Source organism: Anser anser (assembly GCF_964211835.1).
Source record: "Anser anser genome assembly, chromosome: 2".
Lineage (NCBI taxonomy): Eukaryota > Metazoa > Chordata > Aves > Anseriformes > Anatidae > Anser > Anser anser.
The window spans coordinates 50074611-50091337 of record NC_139721.1 but is presented as its reverse complement, the minus strand read 5'-3'; the positions used below and the strand labels follow the sequence as shown (position 1 = coordinate 50091337).

Genomic DNA, 16727 nt, shown 5'->3' with positions numbered 1-16727 from the left:
TCAGTCCTTGGGTGCTTTCTGAGAACTGAGATAGACAAAGCCATAGCTGACCTCAGGTGGTTGTTGCTAGCTCATCTTTGTGTGGAATATCAGACCAGGTAACCTTCAGATATCCCTTTCTCCAGTTAACACTTCTATAAATCTTTGCTGGTTTTGCTCTTTCTTCCCTGTCTAATCATGGCTGTCTCTGGAACGTTTGTCTTCAAATCATTGGTTTCCTATTTAGTGAGTTCTTTATCAGTAGCTTTTCTGTAGAAATATTTTTGACTTTGTCTTTGCAGAATTGGCTGTCTCCATGTTCTGAGTGTTTTGTTGCAAAGGTAAAGGGTGCGGACTCAAAATAGCGTTCTGTCTATAGGTCCTTTAACAAAGACCAGGGCAGAGAGAAGTCACTGTGACAACGTGGGTGGTCATAGAAGTCAAAGTCCATTGAACGTGAGCATCCATTCATGGCTGTGTTTCCTCTCTTAGCAGTTTCTTGTAAAGCAGCGTTGTAGTCTCTTCTTGACCATTCTGTCCTCTGCAGACTTTGAGTGCTGCAACGTCTGGTGTGGATTTTGGTCTCTGGAATTGGTCTCCCTCCAAAGAATGTTTTTGTCTCTGTGCGTCAAACTACGTGTTTCTACTTATTACAGTGTGAGGACCCCTCCTCCATTATTGCTTCTTGCTTGGAAGAGGAGAAACACTTTTTTTTTCCCCTTTAAGGCAGCAGTGTTATTAAAGACTCACCCTCTCCTTTGCCACTGATGTTGCTGTTGAACTCCATCTACGTGAGTTCTGCAGTTGTCACTCTTGCTATTCAGTGGATGGTACCAGATACCATCCTCTTGTTCTGTCAGCAAGCAGATCTACAAGTTCATTCTCTCATCAGTCAACGCAGCTCGATGTATGTGGATGTATGCTGTTTTCCCCCAGCTTTTGACTTCTTGGTATGAAGTGTCTTTTGAAAGCAGGTGTGGTTTAGGGAGAAGGTTTTCGCACAAAAATTTGTGGGTTTTCTTGTTTGCAGTCATATCCACACTTACAAGGTTATAAGGACTTTAATCATTAGTCATTTTGGATAGTCTTTTGCCAGTGCTTCTCCTCATTCCAGGGACTGACGCAATGTAAAAAAAAACAAAACAAAACAAAACAAAAAAAAATTATTTGGGCATATCTGTCAGCCTCTGAGTCGGTACATGGCACTCTGTATATGATGCCTCAAAACTATCAGAGCTAGTTGTTTCGATGCCTAGAACCATAGCTGTTACTATCCCTGTTAGAGGTCATACTGGAGCCGGTCACAAGTATTTATCATTTACCATTTTCACTATTTGTCGTGAAAACTCAGTGAGAAATAGATAATTCCATACCCAGAGATTCAGAGTTTTAACTTGTTCACGTCCCTCCCTTTTAGCTCTTGGCCACTACAGTTTCATAGACATGGAGAGGTCTTGTGGGTATCAGTTCCGTGTCAGAAATGAATTTGTGTTGTTTAGATTGCTTGGAAAATTAACGTGGCCATCTGAGTATTTTCTTCTTCTTCCATTTCAGGTGAGCAAAACGGTAACAGAAATCCTGGTGGGCTGCAAATTGGTGACCTTGTAAACATTGACCTTGATTTGGAAATTGTACAGTCTTTGCAGCATGGTCACGGAGGATGGACTGATGGCATGTTTGAAACCTTAACAACAACTGGAACAGTTTGTGGCATTGATGAGGATCATGACATTGTAGTACAATATCCAAGTGGCAACAGGTTTGTTATATAGCCTTCATCACTGATCTCACGAAACTGTCTTTGCCTTCTGCACTTGTGATCACTTGCTGCCAGAAACTTTCTTTTCTCCTTTTCTGTATATTAAGATTTCCCTGAGAATTTTTATATTCCTTTTGCAACGTGTAACAAGGACTTGAGTAATCGCGCAGCTCTCAGATCTTTAAAGATCTAAAACTGTAGAGGGAAAAGAAGTTTGTTTCCTCTCACACTTAGTGAAAGTTTGAGTCCAAAATAATAAAGCTGTGGAGTATCTTATTTCTGAGGTAGAGCTTAATACAATATTTTAATTTTTTTTAATTACAAAGTATCTCATGTTTTTAAGGGGGAATGGTAATAGTAGTGTATTGTGGGATTTCAGGAAAATGGGTTACGATGTGAACTTCTTATGTTGGGGATGTCATCTAATCATAGAATCTTTAAGGTTGGAAAAGACCTCCAAGATCATCTGGTCCAACCGTCCCCCTACCACCAATATTTACCCCCCTAAATCATGTCCCTAGGTACCACTCCCAAACATTCCTTAAACACTTCCAGGGATGGTGACTCCACCACCTGGGCAACCCGTTCCAATGCCTGACTACTCTTTCTGAGGAGAAATTTCTCCTAATTTCCAACATGAACCTCCCCTGATGCAACTTGAGGCCATTCCCTCTAGTCCTATCACTAGTAACCTGTGAGAAGAGGCCGACCCCCAGCTCCCCACACCTTCCTTTCAGGTAGCTGTAGAGAGCAATAAGGTCTCCCCTGAGCCTCCTCTTCTCCAGACTAAACACCCCCAGTTCCCTCAGCCGCTCCTCACAGGACTTGTGTTCCAGGCCCTTCACCAGCTTCGTAGCCCTTCTCTGGACGTGCTCCAGGGCCTCGATGTCCTTGTACTGAGGGGCCAAACCTGAACACAGCACTTGAGGTGTGGCCTAACCAGAGCAGAGTACAGGGGGACGATCACCTCCATGGTCCTACTGGCTGCACTATTCCTGATACAAGCCAGGATGCTGTTGGCCATCTTGGCCACCTGGGCACGCTGCTGGCTCATGTTCAGGTGAGCATCAACCAACACCCCAGATTCTTTTCCTCTGCACAGATTTCCAGCCACTCTGCCCCAAGCCTGTAGCGCTGCATGGGGTTGTTGTGGCCAGAGTGCAGGGCACAGCACTGAGCCATGTTGAACCTCATCCCATTCGCCTCTGCCCATCGACCCATCCTGTCCAGGTCCCTCTGCAGGGCCTTCCCACCCTCCAGCAGATTGACACTTTTCCCCCAACTTGGTGTCATCTGCGAACTCACTGAGGGTGCACTCAGTTTTCTCATCCAAGTCATCAATAAAGATATTAAAGAGGATGGGCCCCAACACTGACCCTTGAGAAATACCACTCATGCCAGCTAGATTCAACTCCATTCACCACCACGCTCTGGGCCCAACTCTCCAGCCAGTTTTTAACCCAGCAAAGAGTGTACCTGTCCAAGCCATGGGCTGCCAGCTTCTCTAGCAGAATACTGTGGGAGACCATGTCAAAGGCTTTGCTGAAGTCTAGGTAGACTACGTCAACAGCCTTTCCCTTGTCTACCAGGTGGGTCACCTGGTCATAGAAGGAGATGAGGTTGGTCAGGCAGGACTTGCCTTTCATGAACCCACACTGACTGGCCCGATCCTCTGGTTGTCTTGCACGTGCTGTGTGATTGCATTCAAGATGACCTGTTCCATCACCTGTCCTGGCACCGAGGTCAGGCTGACAGGCCTGTAGTTTCCTAGATCCTCCTTACAACCCTTCTTATAGATGGGTGTCACGTTAGCAAGGCTTCAGTCACCTGGGACCTCTCCCATTGACCAGGACCACTGATAGATGATGGAAAGCAACTCAGCAATCACATCTGCCAGCTCCCTCAACACGTTTGGGTGGATCCGATCTGGCCCTGTAGGCTTGTGACAGTGCAGGTAGAGTGGCAGGTCTCTTACTGTTTCCACCTGAATCATGGCGGCTTGATTCTGCTCCCTGTTCCAGACTTCCAGGTCAGGAGGCTGAGTACCCCGTGGATAACTGGACTATTAAAGACTTATAAAGAAGGCAGTGAGAATCACAGCCTTTTCCTTATCCATAGTAGTCATGTTCTCTACCGCATCCAGTAAAGGATGGAGATTCTCCTTGGCCCTCTTACTGTTAATGTATTTGTAAAAAAATTTTTTGTTCTTTTACCACAGTGGCCAGGTTGAGCTCACGCCTTTCTGATTTTTTCCCTGCATATGCTATCAACTTCCTTGTCCTCTCCCCGAGTTGCCTCTCCCTTCTTCCACTGGACATAAACTCTCTATTTCTGCTGAGCAATGCTGTGCCTGATGCACCCCAGGGTATGGTTGGCCCTTCTGGCTGCCAGGGCTCACTGGTGGCTCTCATTCATCTTGTCATGAACCAGACCCCGCAGAGCCATTTCTGCAGGGCTGCTCCAGCCCCTCATCCCCCAGTCGGTACGTACAGGCAGGGTTGCCCTGTCCCAGGTGCAGAATCCAACACTTGCTTCGGTTGAGCTTCATGCAGTTGGTGATTGCTCAGCACTCTAATCGATCAATATCACGTTATTTGTTCATGTATTGCCCCTGGATATTGTTTGTTAGTATTGCGAAGTACTGCAAAAAAAAAAAAAAAAAGCTGTTTTCCCAGCTAACGTGAGCTGAAGGGGTACAAGTACCATCGTGTCTGACAGTCATGGCTGCAGAGCCGGTCAGGGGAGCTAATCTATCTTGTGGTCTCTTTCCTGACTTTGTACTTTATAGAGATCATCTGTTGCTTCTCAGTGAGATCAGACAGTTGAGTGCAAGTCAACCCCAGACTAAATGACACATAAAGGACACACCACTGTATTAGATACTATAATGTAATCCAGCATAAAAACAGCTGAATATCTGTAAACCAATAAAACTTACAGTACATATGAGGATAGCTCAGTTAAAAATTGAGGTGCATCTAGGCCGTGCATTTGATGGAGAACATTTTTTAAACTGAACGTTGCATCTTCTTACTTGGGAAGGGGCAAAATCCTGAGTTCTTTCTTTGTTGTTCTCTTACAGTACAATTCTTTGTGAGACGATTTGAATCTTTCCCTTTCCAAACAGACTGACTTGTCTCCTCCTTGCCCTGAAAAAATAAACGAATTGTGTAGCTACTTTCAGGACTATTACGTTGTTTTGAGTTTGCTTCCCATTTGTCTGGGAGGATATTTCTTCTTTGTTTCAGAAACATACATCTCTGAGGATTACCTGGCAGTATTAAACTAAAGAGCCACAGACGTGTATGGGCAAAAAAATGGTTAGCAGCATATATGACGTAGTATCAAATTGTAGAGAGCTTTAGGCATACAAGGAGATTATTTTAAGCATACTTTCACTTCCCAAGTTTAGACTCTGCTTTAAACGATTCATTGTCTAGGTGGACATTTAATCCAGCTGTTCTCACCAAAGCCAACGTTGTCCGAAGTGGAGATGCTGCTCAAGGTGCAGAAGGAGGTACCTCTCAGTTTCAAGTGGGTGACCTTGTTCAAGTATGCTATGACTTGGAGCGAATCAAGCTTCTTCAAAGAGGTCATGGAGAGTGGGCTGAAGCAATGCTTCCTGTAAGTAGTTGTATGTTTGGACTATCAGAATCATACAACTCGTATAATTTTTCTGATTGTGATTATTAAAGTACCTGGAGGTTATGGGAGTCAGTTGTGACTTTCTTCTAAGTCGGAGAAAGTGTACTTCACTAAGCAGGGTAATACTTGCTCAGCTATAGTAATCTGCCTAGCCTGATGAAACTTATTTAAAGGGATTAGTGGCTGTACTATTACACAACAGACTTCATAAAATGTGTGTTTGGTACAACTTTCAGATTTCTCAATATTTTATTTTTAGTATTATTTACACTTGATGTTTTCTTCAATGCAGACTTTGGGTAAAGTTGGTCGTGTCCAGCAGATCTATTCAGATAGTGACTTAAAGGTGGAGGTCTGTGGGACATCTTGGACGTATAATCCAGCAGCTGTCTCAAAGGTGGCATCAGCAGGATCCGCTATAAGTAATGCGTCTGGTGGTAAGTTGGAAGAATAACCTGTAACGCATGTATGATGAGTAGTAGTGTTAATCACAAAATTGTTAAGTACCAGTACATCATTTGTAAGTAAGGTTAATAAAACTCAGACCCAGGGTTCAGCTAATCCAACGTTAACTTCACAGAGAGATACAAGAATAAGCTTGCAGTGGGTATGGAGATGTTATTCAATCTTCTCTTGATAAGATGCAAAAACTCCAAATTTATGTTTCTGTTTGGCTACAGTACAAGTGTAATGCAAGCTTGGAGGGCTTTAAAACAGTGCAGCTCCAAGGGCTTTAAAATTGAAGTGATTAGAAGGGACATTAGACTGGAATAGGCTCTAAGGCATGAAGAGTGTGTTACTGAGTGTAGCAAGCAGCATATTTGTTCCTTGTTTAAAAGGTGTGGGATACCAAGCATAAGGGAGGAATTTGTTGCAAGCAGTTACTCAGGATAGTGTTCTTTCCTTAAATGCATTGTCTTAAACTTAATTAGACAATCTTTAACTAATCACAGTGGGATATTTTTTTCAGTCTAACATGAAGTTAAGCTAGAAGACTAAAAAAGCGTAATATATCAACATATATTTTTACCTTCTTCCCCCTCCCTTTTGTATTTCACAGTAGACAAGCTATTTGTGGTTAAATCACTTTTGTTGTGAAATACGTGATGTGACAGTCTCTACTATGTAAAGGATAATGGGGTGCAGTGTTTCCTTGAAACTGAATAGTAAATTAAAGCTGCCATTTTATGGTGGTTTGTGTATTACTATGTATGTGTATTTTGGAACAAATTTCACTTATTTTTCTGTTCTTTCGAGACTAGAACTGTAATCTTAACTGTGCTTTGTTTAATAATTGTAGAGAGATTATCCCAGCTATTGAAGAAACTATTTGAAACCCAAGAATCTGGAGATCTCAATGAAGAATTGGTTAAAGCTGCTGCCAATGGAGATGTTGCTAAAGTGGAAGATCTGCTAAAGAGACCAGATGTGGATGTGAGTGTTCAGTTCTGGAGGGGGCTTGTTCTGGGGACCTGTAATACTAAAAGAAGTTAAGTTGTCCTAGACGACCCTTGCCAGACAGTAGTGTGTCTGCATAGAGGTAATACAACTGGTTCTAGTGTCTCTTCTATTTGTTGTCCTATGAAATGTGCTGGGGAATATATGAAAATGCTGCTTACTACCTTTTTTCACTGGACAAGTTTTGTGTTATGTTGTCTGCTGTGAATTAAAATACCTTCAGGCATATGTCTTCCAGAGTCAGGGCAGAGAGTCAAATGCTTGCAATTAGTGAAGGGTCTTCAACTTCTTCTGTTTTGAGATAAAAGGAAGGAGGACTGATTTGGGTGGGTTTTGTGTGTGTTGTTTTATTTTTTTCTTTTTCTAATTCATAAAGTAGACCACCTAATGTGCTTTGTCAGGTACTTTTTTACCAAATTGTCTAATCACATAACAGTGACAAATCTAGAAGAAAATGTTTAAGAATTATAGGACTTCCGTCAGGGAACATGTTTTGAAATCACGAGATGTTTTTCTCACTACAGCAGAGATTAAACTCCATCAATTCTGAAGGGTAATCTGTAGCTCAAGATTATACAAAGCATGGTATTTTGTTAAGATTGACTCCTGTTCTGGACATGAATTAGGAAATGATGATGAGAGGGAGAGAGAGTTGTCATCATTCTGAGAACAGAGAACTGGCATCATTCTGAGACCTGTTCTCAAAATCTTGCCTTTACAGTAGCCCAAAGGTGATTTTTTTTTTTAATCCAGCTATCATTAAGGTCTTGATGTTTGAAGTAAATCCCTTTGTTGCGTCTTTCCTTCAATCCAGATAATTCTATAAAAATGAAATGGAGATCTTCTAGGAGATCCTAATGTATGTCAAAAAGACAGCTGTCTAAAAATAGTTCTTTTCATAGTTTCATGTGCTGTGATATGCTGTTGCTTTAAGTTTTCTAAGAGACTTGAATGTATACAGTGTCTCGTAGGTATGCATGTGTGTATCTTGCAGATGATCTCAAAGTATTAATATGCTTCCAGGTAAATGGACAATGTGCTGGACACACAGCCATGCAAGCGGCTAGTCAGAATGGCCATGTTGACATTTTGAAGTTGCTTCTGAAACAGAATGTGGATGTAGAAGCAGAGGTAAATTAAATATTTTAAGATATACACTTTTTGTCCCTTTAAGTTTTAAACTTTGCTATGTACAGAAATACAAAGTGTGCCTGGTGACAGGCAAACTGTCTTTGCTTTTCTGGTTGGTAGCTAACTATTAAAAAAAATTGCAGTGTAATTGGAAACGTAGGGAAGAATGTTTTTAAAATAGTATATAGCCAGATTGCAAAGAAATGAATAGGACTGTATGTTATACAAATTGCCTTTCTTGGACAGGATCTTACAAAGCATCGTGTGTTTAGTATAAGATGTGTAGCTTTGTATTTAAAAGCTGCCATTCAGTGTGTGCATTTCTGTTTTGCGTGGGGGGTGAATGAGATGTGGGAAAGATGTGAGAGATTACTTTTCCTTTTTCTAGTGGCTATGAATTCAACAGTGCACAGAACTCTGACCATCAGGTTATTGATTCCCTGTCTGCACTGATACCTTGTGTACATCTATCCCGTTTCTTCCTCCTTGTTAGCTATTGGGAAATTAATTGCATCTTTTGCTGCCTATGATCAGTACTTGTAAGGCACCAAACTCTTTTAGAAAAAATGCTTCCTCGTTACTGTAACTGATTCCTTATTATATCACTATCTGCCTTTTGGAAGAAGGCAAAACGGATCTTAGATTGTTCTAACTTTCACCTGAGGGTTAAATTTTGGCTTCATGGGGAGAAAACATCGCTTTCATTTAAGCAGTAATTCACTTAATCTTTTCTTGATAGTTTGCACTATCTATAATAGCTCTATTAATGCTCTGTTAACTCTTCAGAATTACACAGAACTTATGTTGGCTTTCTTTCATTAGTTGAACAATACGCTGCAACTGCATTTTTTTTAATTAAGAAATAGCCTACTCGATAGCTTTATATCTACTGAGAAATGTTTTTTTAATTATTTTTATTTTTGTTTTCTCCATGGGGGAACATATGGGAAACATAACTACATGGCGGGAAACTACATACTGTCTTCCGTAATGTTCTCATCTAGATGTATTTTTGCGGAAATGTTTTTTAAAACAATTTGATCTTGAATTTGCTCTAAGTAACAGGGAATTGTATACTGAATACATTATTCCTTTTTTCCTGTTTGAGTCCTTTTTCTGCTTCCCTGCCTTGTGCTGTCGAATGTGTGGGTCAGATAATTCTTTTAAATGTCACAGTGTGTGAAAACCCTCTTTTCTTAGCATAATTACATTCCCAAACTAGCATCCTGCTGACAGGATTACAAAGGATGAATACCCAGTTCTTTAACACCTTTAATTATGTGAAATATAATTCATATATAGAACCGTGTAAAGCTAGTATGGGATTGTAGTGGATGAAGCCTGGTAGCAGTAGGCCAGCACACTGCCTGTGGCATTCAGAGGAGGAAAATACTGTCAGATGCTGCATCTCCAACCTCAGATACTTACCCTGTTTCTTGTATACAGTGTTCAGTTACAAGAAAGTTTCTGATTCCTAATTAAAGAAAGTTTGAGCAGAGAGTAATACAACTTCCAGCTCTGCTCTCAGTTTAAAATGAAAGGATTTCTTGTTTAATTTTTTTAGAATGATTGCTCCTGAGAGAATTTTCTACCAGCAGATAGTAATATTTGCATTTTTAATCAATTTTACCTCTTTTATATGCATTGATGGTGTAGCCTTTGTTCATTTTGTGGAGCACAAGAAGGATCTGTCAAATTTCTCTTACTCAGAATATAAATTAAAGCTTAATAGAATACTCAGAAACTAATAGTGGGCCCAGTCATTGTTTGGATAACAGAAAAACAACTTTCTGTGCTTAGGCTCTTAGCATTATATTAACATATATCGTAGGCTTTAGAAGATGCTGCAGAGCCACCCCATTAAGCACAGAGCAAAACTTTAGTCCGTTTACTTCACTGTTGTGGTCTGTGGCATGGAAGCAATGAATAAAAATCCTTACTTTGCCTGCTTTGCAAACTATATTTATTCATGGTGACATTTTCTGGGGATGCCCTGATGGTGTTGTCTCCTTTATGCTTATATCAACTTAATTTTGAGTTCAGGTGGCCTCTGTTTAGTCAGAAAGCATTTTGTTACTGGTTGGGATTTAGCTCCTGAGATTACCTGTTTTGCTGGTGAGCTAGAAATAAGGCATTTGTAATAATGCCCTTATTAGAAATAAGGGACCTCTATTCATTAAAAACTGAGTTCTGTACATTAAGATTTCATAAAACCATGGTTTTGTCTCAAAATTGGAATATGTTAAAACTGTAAAATACTTAATTGTATGGGGTTTCATCAGGAAGTATCTCAGTGAACTTTGCAGACTGTAAATATGAAAAGACAGAAATTACCACTTACCTGTAAATTGCTCTGCAGAAGTCAGTGTTCTAACAGTTTGACAATGCTGCCGTCTCCTAGTGATCATTATAACTTGATGGGAAATACCAAAATGTTGCCCCTTCTGATCCTTTACCCTACTGGATGAACAGCTTTGGATGCTTCTGACTGTTTGCTTGTATTAGATGATCCTGAGAAGGAGTCATGTTATTTTGAAAGGCAGTTTTGTAACATGAGTTGATTCAGAAGGCATAAAAATAGCAAAATTAATTGAAGTTGCTGTTTACTGCCCTGAAGGTCTTGAAAATGGTATTAGCATTTCCAAAAAGATGCATTTAGTAACCAGCAAAGTGTACTTCCATCATTTTGTAAAAAAGGCTTTAAATAGTCTCATTGTTATTTTTTGTGCAAAGAAATTTATTTTAAGAGCTACAAATGTCTGCGTTGATGTAAAAGTGCATTAGGAGCGTGCTACACTAATAAAAACAACTTTAGAGAAACATTTCTGAAGGGGAATGGAATTGATGAAAGAAATTAGGCTTATTCAGTAAGGATTCTGTTGACATTTGGTGCACGCTTGATCAATCATGATTTTATCTCCTGTCTACAGTTTTCAGTATTTTTCTATTGTCAAAATTAAATCTTGCAAATACATAGCAATACTCCACTGTGCACACAAATTCAGACAGACAGCTAGCTTATGGAAGTTACTATATCACTGAAATCTGTTTTATACCTTCCATTCTGCTTTTTGTATTTGACATTAATGTTGAAATGACTTAATTATTTTAAATGTTTCATATAATCATAGAATGTCCTGAGTTGGAAGGGACCCACGAAGATTATGAAGTCCAAATCCACTCTTCTGGATGTTAAAATAACCCTGACTGACAAATTTATGGTTTTCATTATTTAATTCCCGGTTTGGATGAAACTGAAACAAACTGCATTTAATCAGAGTTTTAATGTTGTGAAGGTTCATCACAGAATCAGAACCTCTATATAATTTCAGCACCAATCTCAGATTACCTTTGGAAAAGGTTTATTTACTGAAAACTAAGACACATAACAAACCCTAATAAATACTAGCTTAATTATATGACCAATTCTCATCTTATACCATGATTAGGCAGGTATCTGTGGCACTTACAGGGTACAGAACAGGTTACCCTTAGTTACTGGGTGGGTGCTATTATTTTTTGTTTGTTTTGTTGTTTTTGAGTTTTCTGTTTGGTCGTGTATGAGGGCAATAGTTGCATATGGTATTGAATGTCATAAAGAATGTGTATGTTTTTATACAGAGATCCTTCATTCTCTATTGTTTGCATTTTGATCAATTTTTTAATTATTTCAGTATTCGGAAGGCATTGAGGTTATTTAATTCTCTTTCTTTGAAGAAATTGAGTATGTGTAACGGTTCAGTTTAAATTCATCATCTCGTTGAAAGGAAATGTGGAGTACACTGGATCAAAATAATGTTTCTGCTTTAGGACAAAGATGGAGACCGGGCTGTCCATCACGCAGCCTTTGGTGACGAGGGTGCTGTGATCGAGGTTTTGCACCGCGGCAGTGCAGATTTGAATGCTCGCAACAAACGGAGGCAGACTCCACTTCATATTGCTGTCAACAAAGGTCACCTACAAGTTGTGAAGACTTTATTGGACTTTGGCTGCCATCCTAGTCTCCAGGTAATGTGAATGGTGATATAGATTCACTTTTTAGGTATTTAATTTTGATTTGCTGTGTGTGGATGCTGTGTATAGGTGATAGAAGAATTATGGAAAATGGACAGATCTGAAAGAACAGATCTTGCGAAGTTATCTATCACAGCCTCTGTCCTAACATGATCAACTGTAATAAAAATGCTCTTATATTAATTTATTTTCTTGACAGCCAGATATAGGCACCTGACTTATTCAAACCAGTTCATGTTAATTGGTGTTTTCACAGACTGTAGTTATCTGTAATTGTTAACTTTTTCTCCTGTTTAACTCCTCCTCTATTGAATCCGCAGCTGTTTGCTCCTTCTGCAAGCCACAGCTTTGCATTTTTTCTGGCTGGTGATACTGTGGAATGTTTCATTAAAAGAAACCTTTCTTTAAGAATTGACCTATCATTGTTAAAACTGTTTTTAAATTTAAATTTTATCTAAAAAGCAGTGATGTGTAGGGCCTCAAGTACCATAATTACACAGGGAGTGAGTTTTATCCATAACTAATGCGGCGGAAGCTGCGACATATGAGTGCAGCCTCCTGTTGAGAAGGTAGAGGAGAAACCAGCTGTCAAATAAGCAGGCATCCACATTCTGCAGGAGCCGAACGCAGCCGCGTTGTGAATGCAGTGCATTAGTAGAAGAAATCTGAATGGTGAAGTTTGAAGAGGTTTGCAACAGAAAGAAAAAGCTGTAGTGTCCTGGGAAAATCAAGATACATTGTAATGACACATTAATTCTCTCGTTCTGCCACAATGTCAAAAAGCAGTAGGATTTTTGAAATTGTATATCCGCGTAACAGAAGATGAGCAAACTTTCTTAAAATTAGCAAATATAGTGATTGTTCATCTGCTTTCACCTGGCTTTGCAGGCACTCGCTTGATCTTGCTGAGGGATGAGCTGTGTCAGCTATCCAGACCCTATTTAGTATTTGTTGAACATAAGATAAATAAGGAGTCTGTTGGGTAGAGTCCCGTAAAGGGTGTCTGTGTCCATCATATAGTGATGGATGAGATATGGATGGCCAAAGTGGGTATCTCGAGCTTAAATTATAGAAGTGCGTTTGGTTTGAAAAGCTCAGTAGAATGGTGCTATGAAACTCCACCTGGAAAATATAATTGTCACTGAAAATACTGAACCTTCAGCTCCTGCATGTATGCGGAGGAGCTCTCATGCGCGAATGTGAGTTGGTGATTGATTTTGGTGGATCAGCGCACAGGAGGGTCAGACTGAGGCATGACTGGAATTTAACTGGCCAGCACCCTACTATTTAACCCAATTCACTGCGTAAACAAGAACGTATATTAGTCTACAAACAGGAAATTTAGGAAGTAGGATCAGTTAAAGTGAAAAAAAGCTGCATAGTTTAATTCTGGCAAACTGGTTCACACTGGTTCAAGTGTTTCTACTGTTTGGCACTTTTTGTTTGGCAGTTGGTGATTCTCGCTGTAAAGTTGGTAAAGATTTGTTTTCGTACTACAGTGTATTGCTAAAATGTTCAGTTCCTGTGTTTATCAGTTACCAGCTGAGTCAGTGTCAGTGACAAAAGCCTTCCTGACTTATATGGCATTAGAATTTTACTGGAAGCATAAATCTGGAGAGTTTGCCTATAGAAGCAAATAAGCATAAATGGATGTGTTCTCTGACTGTTAGTCATGGGGCATTCCTTTTCAGTTCTACCGTCTGAGTCCTTGAATAAATAATGTACAAATTACTTCTAGGAATAAAAAGTATTTTCCCTTATTTGGGGTATTTGAAAAATACAATGACAAGCTAAAAATATGAGTTATTTGCCTTCAATTATGCACTGAAATATTTTCATGTACCTTGCGTAATGTAATCTGGTATTAGCCATAACAAGTTTAAAAGCTTAATATTGCTTGTGACATTGGCCTTTGCTTCATGGAAAATGATGTGCTTCAGTTAGAACAGATGTGCCTAAGTTTATTACTTGGGCTGCGTTTTATTTTTTGTTTTGCTTATGCTTTTATTTCCTAGTGTCTTTTTTGGTATTGCCTTTTACATGGTTAATTGCTAGTTTGGTCTTAGCTATCATCACTCAGAACTGCCAGCCTTACCCCTCCTGGCTGGTCTCCTCTGCTGGGTTAGTCTTTGTTGCCGTCCTGTTACTTAGAAATTGTAATTTGGGCACCAGCTCAATTTGGGTGCGAGGCACGGGGAAGCTGATGCCTACACCAGAGTCCTCAGTTCTGTCAGATGGACAGCGTACTTGAACCATTTTTGGAGTCCACTGGTTTGGAGTTCTGAGAGCTGGGTAACCACAGAAGGCTGGGAGCCCAGGGTTGGGATTATTGGGATTACCTACTCAAGGGTTTGCAAAAACAGAGCAGGATCAGAGGTAGCTTGCTCTGAACTCTGCAATATAGCTCCACTTTCAGGCACAGAGAGCTGTTGCGTGTTTGTGTAGTCAGTTTTCTTAGTGATACGTAAGTGTCTTTTAATGTGGATGCACGCAAAAACTGATGGGAGCTGTTTCTGGCTTCAGGATTCTGAGGGTGACACTCCACTTCATGACGCAATAAGTAAGAAGCGGGATGACATCCTGGCTGTGCTGTTAGAGGCTGGAGCAGATGTTACCATCACCAACAACAATGGGTTTAATGCTCTGCACCACGCTGCACTACGAGGAAACCCTAGGTAAAGATTGGTTTTTAATGATTATTTTGTCGTCATTTGTAAAAGGAAGGCAAGTGCATGGGAGTGTAGAATCATGGTATTCTTTCAAAAGGTCCTTAAGCCTGCATATAATTACATTTCTTAGGTTTTGATGTTGCTTAGGTAGGAATTCTTTCTAATAGTTGAGTAGCTGTGATTAGAATGAAACTACTCGTCCGCTCAGTTCAGCGCTGTGTTGAGGTATCTCTAGATCTGTGGGAAACTTCACGTGGTGGCTGTAAAATTTTGCAAATGAAAGTTTTGACAAGTGACAAGTTAATAAGCGTGATCTTGAGAAAGCATTTGTAAAAATGTTCTTCCCAAATATTGGAATTGGGAAAGGGATTTGAGTTTTTAGAAATATTTGAGTAATTCTTAAAGATACCGTGTGGTTATAAAGTCATCTTAGGATTGTTGTATTAAATTGGTTTGACAGTATAAGAAAGATTTAGTTTTGTTTCCTCAAAACCATCTACAGAAGGAATTTCTCATTTCATGTTTTATATAGCTTCTCATTCTGAAAAAGTTAGTTTTAAAGCATAATTTGTTTTGTGCTAGCTGCATGTTGTACATCTACAGTGAACCTTCAGTTAAGGTAGTTTTTAAAAATGATTACACAGAACTTCATGGAAGATTTGCTGTTTGCTTATCACATTATGGATAAATGTTGATTTTTTTTCAAGGCTGTCATTCTGAAAAGAGTTCAGTAATATGTTGTCGTATGGTGGAGAATTGGGTGTGCTTTGCATGAAGAAAGGTGTATGTTTACTTGTTTAACTTCACTATATTCTGCTGCTTTTCATTTGAGTGAAGATGGAGAAATAGGAGGTGTATATTTTATATGGGAATGAAATCTGGGTTAGTCTCTTAGTACGTAACTGTCAAGACTGATGGTTAAAAAATAAATGCAAGTATTTGTGTGTGTATAGGAATGGAATCGCACTTCCAAGTTAAAAGCAGTGGTTGGAGCTGTTTTGACAGGAACAATAAATGTATTTGCAGTTTCCTCTAGTGCCTGTAAAAGGTCTATAAGAGAGCATTTTAAGGATGTAGTTAAGGGAGCATGTTTTTGGTGTTCAGAAGGTGGTTCTTTCAAGTCTGAGCTGGTAACCTACTCATTTAATGTGAATTCTCCATATTTACATAACAGCGTTAACCGGGAGTGCTGTTTGCTGTCTCCAGTTACCTAGATGGAGTATTCTTTAGTTTTCTGTTTTGTGTTACCTTCTTGTAACAGTTGGTTTGTGTGAAAATACCAATATGAGATGCAGGGAAAGCGTATGAAAAAGAATCTCTTTCTAGGGATGATGAAGATTTTTCTCTGGGTGAATGTTTTAGGGGCTACGGGCTTTCTCTTTGATGGAAGGATCAAAATTGTGGTTTGAACTAGTTCAGTTGGACAGTCGGCAGAATGTGAGGCATAGTACAGTTTTTCCCAGAATCCCCTCTCCTTTACAGAAGTTTTTACTGGAAGAATAAGAAAATATTTCCAATATTAGTGATTTGAACCCTGTGTAGGTAACTCCCATACATGAGTTTTCACTAGCATCTGGACAGGTGAGATATGTAAAGCAGGTAGATATCTACTTTTTGGTTGCAGCTGTATTTGAGCACTTCTGAAGCAGGTAAAACAGAGAGAATCTTGTCTCCATTGTGGAAGTTGTAGTTTCTTTTGTTCACAAAATTAGATGTTTTACACATCAACCTGGGAAGAAGTGAATGGAAATAAAAATGAAAGAAATAGATTGTGGAAAAATTTCACTGTCTTGTGCTTCTCTCCCCCCAAATAATTATTTGATTCCTTTTATTTACAAGTTAAGTTCCGTTTCCTTTCAGACTTTAATGATGGCCATTTATTTCATTATGTTGATTATGTAGTTCTCCCACTGGCCTCTTTCTGAATGAAAACAAACATGTTTTTTATATTTGCCACCTTGTCTTTCTGATCTGATACAGACTGATAGATGCTACCAATCAGTTAAATGCCCCGAGCCCGAAATATTTAAAGCACTGTTAAAAATAACACTCTGAACTTCAGTTTGTAACTG

At 39.5% G+C, this 16727-nt stretch overlaps 1 protein-coding gene across 3 annotated transcripts in view; it reads left to right on the top strand.

Moving 5' to 3' along the window:
* The window catches only part of MIB1 (MIB E3 ubiquitin protein ligase 1), an 80417-nt gene that overhangs the window by 24767 nt on the left and 38923 nt on the right, over positions 1 to 16727 (top strand). For all 3 annotated transcript variants that reach the window (XM_083825608.1, XM_083825606.1, XM_083825607.1), the window contains exons 6-12: positions 1534 to 1738; positions 5179 to 5362; positions 5676 to 5820; positions 6684 to 6817; positions 7865 to 7972; positions 11783 to 11980; positions 14510 to 14661. In XM_083825608.1, coding sequence (XP_083681734.1) covers positions 1534 to 1738; positions 5179 to 5362; positions 5676 to 5820; positions 6684 to 6817; positions 7865 to 7972; positions 11783 to 11980; positions 14510 to 14661 — 1126 coding nt within the window. The remainder of the gene's footprint in view (positions 1 to 1533; positions 1739 to 5178; positions 5363 to 5675; positions 5821 to 6683; positions 6818 to 7864; positions 7973 to 11782; positions 11981 to 14509; positions 14662 to 16727) is intronic.